The sequence below is a fragment of the Neolamprologus multifasciatus genome, chromosome 4 (assembly GCF_963576455.1).
Source record: "Neolamprologus multifasciatus chromosome 4, fNeoMul1.2, whole genome shotgun sequence".
In the NCBI taxonomy this organism is placed as follows: Eukaryota; Metazoa; Chordata; class Actinopteri; order Cichliformes; family Cichlidae; genus Neolamprologus; species Neolamprologus multifasciatus.
The window spans coordinates 17,677,550-17,685,889 of NC_140442.1; the positions used below are offsets into that span (position 1 = coordinate 17,677,550).

General features: G+C 40.0%; 1 protein-coding gene across 1 annotated transcript; it reads right to left on the reverse strand.

Annotated features, from left to right (window-relative positions):
* Positions 1-574: 574 nt before the first annotated feature.
* On the reverse strand, positions 575-6,384 carry LOC146520227 (somatostatin receptor type 5-like). Its single transcript, XM_085158168.1, has 4 exons — positions 6,083-6,384; positions 3,576-4,278; positions 3,124-3,462; positions 575-1,896 (listed from the first exon to the last, which is right to left on the reverse strand). The coding sequence occupies exons 2-4, from the start codon at positions 4,239-4,241 to the stop codon at positions 1,822-1,824; spliced, it is 1,080 nt and encodes a 359-aa protein (XP_085014294.1). The 5' UTR covers positions 4,242-4,278; positions 6,083-6,384; the 3' UTR covers positions 575-1,821.
* Positions 6,385-8,340: the final 1,956 nt, after the last annotated feature.

The window sequence follows — 8,340 nt, forward strand, 5'->3', positions numbered from 1 at the left end:
TACATTCAAAGTCACATTTCTTCCTCATTCTGATGCTCGGTTTGAACTTCAGCAGGGTTATCTTGCATGTTTCTGTGTCTAAATCCACTGAACTGCTGCAGTGTGATTGCCTAATTAGATAATTGTGTTAAGGAATTTAGCAGGTGAACAGGTGTGCCCAGTGAATGCACATATCACAACGGTGCACTTATAATACATCCTGCTGTGTGTCAGCCCCATTCCATATCTACAAATTAGAGAATATAAAAACATGTTGCTACTTTAGAAATATTAGATACTTTGTTTTGATGTATGCATTTTATGTGTCATTGTATGTCTAACAGCTGTCATACCAGTGTTTACTTACTATTTGACCATTTTCCTTCATAAGAAAAACGAGACAGCTACTCCTCTTTTACTACTCCTACTACTTTTATGAATGGAAGGAATAATGCATAAAAATATTAACATTTACTATCAGATTCAATGGGAACGTGCTGAAACATACATCTGCTTTTATTTAAAAAAACATAAAATCACAGTTAGTTTAATAAATGTACATATAATGCAACTTTGTAATATATTGTACAATTAATTTTGTTTAGTTAGTTACTGTTCTTATTGTCTTGGAGCAACTGTGACCATGGAGATGCAGAGTAACAGACGTCACCGTTTATTAATGGTCAAAGTAGCTTCACTATTTTTTTCCTTCGTATAGGTGACCCATATACAACACATTTAACTTTCATATGCATAACAAAGCAAACTCAAATTCACTCGTCTTTTCATAATTCACAGTGCTTTGAACACAAAAAAATCCCCTTGTTCCTTTGTCACCTGTAAGGCTTTCACAAGTCCATCTGGATTTTTAACCAAGCTCAAAGTCACGACTGGTCACGTGCTTTTAGCTTGACTCATGTTACAAATATAAGACGGGTAAGTGCTGCTCAGCAGGTTTGTCCACCAGGTTGAGAATGCTGCTTTACTTCACTGTGTTGTCCACTCCAGTCTGTCAGACTGACTCTAATATGTCCCAAAAAACCTGTCACATGAAAATCCACCGTAACAGTCATGACCATTCAGCCACCTTTACATCAATCAACAAGACAGTCACGAGTCTAGTAACAGCAGTACAAACCGAATACTGTAAATTCACAAATTAAAGAACGAACAGTGTCTGAGATAAAGCGGTACAATAGGAGCTCGGGTCAAAGATGGCGTGAATGTAAGGCTAATACCTGATACATGAATATACGTTCAATCTAAAGTCATTAAAATGTATACCGGTATTTCCACAGAACTGATTAACTACTTTGTTATACACAGTTTATTTCTAAAGGAATGCTTTCACTTTTTCAAAAAAATTAACCTAATTTTCTTTTATGCTGAGCACTAAAAGACCCCTCGTGTTTTTATCACAGTTACTTCAACACAGAAAAGAGTATGATAGTTGTTTAGTCCCAAATGCGCTCAGTAAGGTAAAGTCAGTACTTTCAGTGAAATGCACATTTGACTGAATTAACAGCTAAAAGCACCATGACAAGCTAATAGAGGTGAGAAAGCATGGGGTCTAATAATGCAAATTAAAAATTTTCAGCATTTTGTAATCCGATGACGTTTTCTACGTCATCATGACATAAACTTATGCCTTGTATAACACAGTCAATCTAGTACAAAGTCCATAAAAATATGCTGCAATGACTTCTTTTTACTCCTTTGAATGTTCCACTCAGGAAGAAAGGATCATTAATAAAGGCAGGTTATTAAATGACAAGGGTGAAAGCATCCAGGTTCCATGTGGTATCAAAACAGTACATAGTAGATCAGCTTGAGACTCAGCAGTCATTGGCCATTCACCACATTTTTTGTATTGAGAGGCTCACCGTCAGCGGTCCTGAGATCCTTCAGCTGGACGGACTATGGAGACAAAAGCAGGCACAATACTGGATTAGAGATGTAGTAAATGCAGCAATGGAAAACATAAACATATATATCTGGATCTGGGTAAGTATTATTACAATTTTCAGACTTAGTACTTAAAGTACAAGCTGATATTTGCAATTCAGAGACAGGAAGGCATTTAGTTGTGTTGACACATTCACATGCGCTAAAAAAAGTGCTCAGAAGTTTAGTGTTTCTAAGAAATGCCATTATTTTGAAAGATCTCAACACATATCTGGGCAGGAATGCAGAGGCATATTTTCAGAACCAATCTGTATTCCAGTGAAGGATTGCGTTACTCAATAATATTTCTACTTAATTTTAGCTTGTTTAAAGTGTAACTGATCATTAGACTAAGCCTCAAATAAGCCACTTCAACTTCTTCTTACTCAATGAAATAGAGATATAACGCTTGTTATGAGCTAGCTCTAACCAGACTAGAAATACAAGTGGAGGGTAGGGGTTCACGGGTAACCAAGAGGACAACATCAATATCTCCACTTTGAAGAAACATGCCTCACAAGTTCAGATGAAATGGTACCTGCATGAAAAATGCCCGAGTGTCAATGGTAAACATGTGTTTCTTGGATTCTGGCCTTCGAAGCGGAGTTGGCAGAAAAGCCACATTGATTAAAAGGAACTGCCTGAGATGCACAAATGTACACAAACAGTGTGCAGATGAAGACTGTAAAAATGGCTTGTTTCAGGGCTGTTGTGAGTGTTTTATATATGTTGAGAAAAGAAAAAAAAAGGAAAAGAAAATCTACCCATTTTTCTTTGCTAATCCAATTCATGGCTGCAAGTGCCATGGGAGGTAGACCCTGGATAGGTTGCAGGACCAATACACAAAGACAGATAACCATTCATGTTCACATTTACACCTGCAGCCAATTTAGAAAAGCCAATTGTCCTTGCATGCATGTTTTTGCACTGTAGGAGGAAGCTGGAGTATGTGGAGAGCAACCACGTAGGCACAGTGAGAACATGCACGGATTTAACATGCAGGACCGTCTAGTGCTAACCAGCCAATGCAACCTGTAAGCTGCGGACAATAACCTAAAATACAGCTGTAATCTATGCAAAAACTTTGCACCTAATTGGATCAATACCACCACCACCACCACCCCTTCAAGTGTTAGTGTTTTACTGTTCCTATTAAAACTTTGCACAAATGCTGTATGAGAAAACAGGATAGTGGTTTACCTTGGTATCATTCTGTCTACCCTGCAGCACTTGTGCAGCTCTGGCAACATTTGCTTTCTGAAAGCAGAGCACTTTCTGGAAGCTCTCTTTGAAGTTTTTGGAGAGGAAAGCATAAAGAAACGGGTTGGCACAGGAGTTGACGTAGGTGAGGATGACCACGGAAAAGTAGATGTCCATACTGTGTTCAGGGATGATATGAATCAGGTTGACAATGTTGGTGGTGTAAAAGGGAAGCCAACAAAGTACAAAGACCAGCACGATGATGACCACCATGCGTGTCACCTTGCGCTCGGATTTGCGCCGCTTAGTCAGGCCTGCACGTTCACGTGCTGACCTCACCTGAAAAGGAAAATTAAAAGAAAGTTTTAATGAGAGCGTGAGAGCAGAATCTCAGCAGAATAACAAAAAAATATATTAGCTAAGTCACAGGGTGGTTTTATTTGTCACTTTACCTTAATGACAATGAAGAGGTAGCAGAGGCAGACAACAATCAGAGGACCAAAGAAGCTCAGGATAGAGGTGTAGAGGATGAAGACAGCAGACCACACATCATGTGGTTCAGGCCAGCTCATGTTGCAGGTCTTAAAGTCCTCCTGTACACTTGAGAAGATGATGACTGGCAGAACAATCAGGAATGACACAACCCAGACTATGCAACTAGTTATCTTCGCCAACCTTGGTTTCCTCCATTTAACACTGCGAACAGGATAAACCACGAAAAGGAAGCGATCGATGCTCATCAGTGTCAGGGAAAAGGTGGATGCAAACTGGCTCATAGCATCAGCAGTCATGCTGATCTTGCAGACAGCTTCTCCAAATGGCCAATAGGAAAGCACGCTATTGGTCCCTATGAAGGGAATCCCCAGAATGTAGAGTTCATCCGCCACAGCTAAGTTCAGGACGTAAATGTTGGTTGCTGTGTTCATTTTTGCATAGCGGGCCATCACGTAGATGGCCAGTGTGTTACCCAGAAAACCCACGATGAAGACGATGGTGTGGATGATGACGATGACCTTGTTAAACGGTAGCAGCATGGTGGTGTTTAAGAAACTGTCATCAGTAAAGTTGTAAGTGGGAGAGATGCTGACATTCTCAAATATCCCACTGTAGTCCTCCATCTTCAAGGAGGTAGAGCTGATGTCCACTGGAGTTATGCTAGAAAAAGTCACGAAAGAGAAAAAGACAGAGTTGTACAATTATTATACCACAAACCTAAATCACCCCGTAAAATGTTTTCACTGCTGCAAATGCATTTGCAGTGCTGTTAACAATCTGTGTCCTTTCTATGAGGACGTTATCTGGATAGAGAGTTCAGAAGTCTGCATACATGACAGTCACTCTCTAGCCGTAAATGTACCTGAATATTATTAATGCTACTTGCACACTGACATGGTAGAGAGTAAAGTTCTGTTTGTGCACCTCTGCTGCTGCAGTGCATATATGAAAACAGCTATTGTTTATTATATTGTGGAGGATTTAATATTCTGTAGGTTTCTGCTTTAGGAACTCCATTTTTGCTGCCCTTTGGATCACAGAGAATCAACAACATATGGGGAGAGCACCGATTTCCTCATATTTACCAGGAGAAACTCTCCAGTGAATACTCTGAGTGAAAGAGAGAGTAAAGAAAATGCCTCCCAAGGCTCTTGAGTTCACTTCTTCTCACATATGCTCACTAGTGCAATCAAAACAGTTGGCACTTCACCAGAACAGGCAGCAGTGATCATCATTTTATGTGTTTGTGGCCAGCACACGGGTTATGTATTTTATTACATTCGCTTTTTATATTAAAGAAAAGGGACATGATTTCCCCCCCCCCCCCCCCCCGAAACTTTAATAATGGATTGCATTTATATAGCGCTTTTTGGGGCCCTAAAAGTGCTTTACAAATCCACTATTCATTCGCTCTCACACACTGGTGGAGGCAGCTACAGTTGTAGCCACAGCTGCCCTGGGGCAGACTGACAGAAGCGAGGCTGCCATATCGCGCCATCGGCCCCTCTGGCCGACACCAGTAGGTGAAGCGTACTGCCTCCCTCCTTGAGTTTGATTTTTTTAAGCGAGATTTTTTAATGTATATTTGTTTGAGGCGCTAAACTAAACGAAAACGATGTCATTCAAACGAGAGATATTTTCAAAAGCTGGTACAGATGCAAAGCTCAAAGCAAAACTGCAGACTAACTTCAGCTGAACCAATTCATCAGACATAAAGAGAGTAAAAAGTGACAAAAACAATCAACTTTCTTCTCGGAATTACATCTTCTACCTTTAAAAAAAAAAAAAAAAAAAAAAAAAAAAGTTGTTGTTGCTGTTAAAAAAACACCCCAAAACCTTCAAACTGGTATTCTGTTTCATGTTGGCATCTCAAAGTTGTCCCCCAGGCGCCATAAACGTGTCACACGATGTAAAACAACAAAGAATAATGATGGCAACGACCAAAGCAGCCAGCATTCTAATAGTTAATAATCCGCGCACTTGTAACTGCTCCTACGGTAGCTCACTTAAATAATCTTATAACTGCCTGTTGTCGGGCGTTCCAAGCTGAAGCTGTGAAAATTTGTTGCACAAATAAATAGTGTGACGTAAATATTAACCGAAACACGCTGAAAAACACAGGAGTGACGCGCAGCCCGCAGTATAATGTTGAGAAAACAAAACATGTCCAGCCCCTGACGCCTTCAGGCTGCTTTAAGCTTGACATTTTTGTTTTCCACCATAGTCCCCAGTTAAGGGAGACAGTTTAACCGTTCATATTCATATTCAATAAACGAAATCAACTAAACTACTACTTTCATAAATAAAACTTTAAGGCTTCTTGAACATTTTTCCAAGCATGACAACATGTTTTTGCCCACTTTTGGTAAATATTAGTTAAACTGTTAAAATACCTCTTCGAATATTCTTTAAACTCAGTCTAAGTTAACATGTAATTCATGTCCAAGCATTTGCTTCCACCAACCTGTGCGCTCCCGTGCGCCTCTCCACGACCCAGCGCGTCTTAGGCACTCATGCGCTTTTGGAAACGCCAACGCTCCTTTCACAATTTCTTTTAAACAGGAAGCATCTCACTCGACTTCTCATTTTGTGCCATCTTCCCGAAGTCTCCGCGTGGTCCAGTCTCCATAATCAGCCACGCCAAGACTGCTGTTATCTTCGCCTCCCCACGATTTTCCTCAAGCTTCTTAAAACCCAGTGTGCGGAGAGATGCTCTTCTGCAATGATGAGAAGGTCTTGTAGCATCCACGACTCACTGTGAGTGTTAATGTGTGGGAAACTTCGTCCCGCCTTCGGATGAGGAAGCCCCACCCATGAGGTCAGTTGTTGGTATAAAAGCATGCATTACAGCCCTCCTTTCCTTTAATTTTTTACTGCACCGGCGATTTTTATTGCCGCCCTTTAGGTTAATGATAACATGACACTTTTACCATTATTATGAAAATAGTGGAGGGAGATGGAGCAGTGCCAAGCTCCAGCCAGAGGAATAAATTACCTTGATGGAGGCCTTGGGCACCTGAGATATTAGAGCAAAAGGAAAAGGGAAGGAAAGTGGACGGGAGGGTGAGGGTGCACTTTTGAGGAAGACATTTGATGTTAATTGTGTGGGAAAGCTGCCTAATTTCAAGCAATTAGTTTCATGTTGTTGTCATCCAGGTCAGTGCAGCGTTAACACACACACACACACACACACACACACACACACACACACACACACACACACACACACACACACATGCAGGCAGGCAGAGTGTGCGTGCAGAGGCACACTCCCACAATGCCCCACTCATGTCATTAGTGTCATGTCTGTATCAGGCTAAAACACCACAGAGGGACATCAATGACTTCTCACAGTTTGAAAGGTCCAGTTCACTGGTTCAAACCAGATCAACTGTTTATAAGTAAACACTGCCGGACAGGTGTGCACAGAGGCTTGCCCTGAAGGGACAGGTGGTGTGTAGGGGCATTTAGGATACCAGGATAATGATAAGGCTCATTTATACTAAGCTCTCACCAATGCAGGCTCATGGGTTCAAATTTTATACAGCCAATGTTTTTGTTTTTGTTTAGTTTTTCCAGAACTAAAGAGCTTCACAAATTCACTTTATAGAAGACTAAACAAATGAAACAGTTGCTAAACTGGTCTGTAACTGTTAACAGCAAGACTATTAAAGAGGAACTCAAATACAGTTTAGATGTCTGTGGCTGTGGCTCCAGCCAAAATCTGATGCAGTGAAGGTTAGAATGAAGTCAGCATACCAGACATTTCTAAACTTCTCCTCAGAGACTGCATTAGCTGCTAGAAGAAAACACCTGGATCTTTCATCCAGCTGCATTGTTCTTACTGAGGGATGCAAATTTATTCAGTCTTTTTGTCAAAAGAACGCTTTGGGAAATCATTCCTTCTGTTCTTTATAAAACTGTGTAATAACTCTTCTTTCTGTGACAGGTGAACACGTAAGATTACACACATGTATTTCTGCATTATATGCAGACCAAATTTAATGCTAACCAAATAAACACACTATCATTTGAACTATGGCAAACTGTTGTCATGTATTGAAACAAACTAACCAAATTAACCCAGTTTACTATATGTTAAACTTTGACTCTCTCCTTCAAGGTCAATAGATCTGAAGGTCAAAATTATTATGATGTCATACAGAGCTGTTATAAAATGTGTTTCTTACTGCCATATTTTGTATCGACAACATATAAGCATGTAGAGAATGATATCTAGAGATTCTAAATATCACATTATAGGAGACATGATGTCACGTTTGATCTCTGACCTTCCAACATCTGTCATGCTATTCTCTGTCACTACACTACAAACTTCTTAGTGTATGTTTAAAGAGCACAAAGAAAACAAAATGAACATACACACAATACAGTACTACTTCTCAAAGAGTGAGCTGCCTTGGCAGTGGTTTGCACTCTCATAGTGCTTCTTTTTTCATTTAATTTAATTTAATTTTGTTTTTTTGTATTATACGTGTCATACCAGCGTTTACTCATGAAAGCATCTTTTTTCCCTTCATTAAACGATGGATGATCTATGAATTAGCCTGCATGAGAAACATGAGAAAGCATTTTCTTTCATGAGTAAATTCACGGTCCAATAACGGCTTCATGTAGAAAATATAAAAATGTTGAAATGCAGTTGGAAGTGAAGCTTTCTTCTTGATCTCTGCCTTTCTTTTTCTCATACGAGTCACTGTG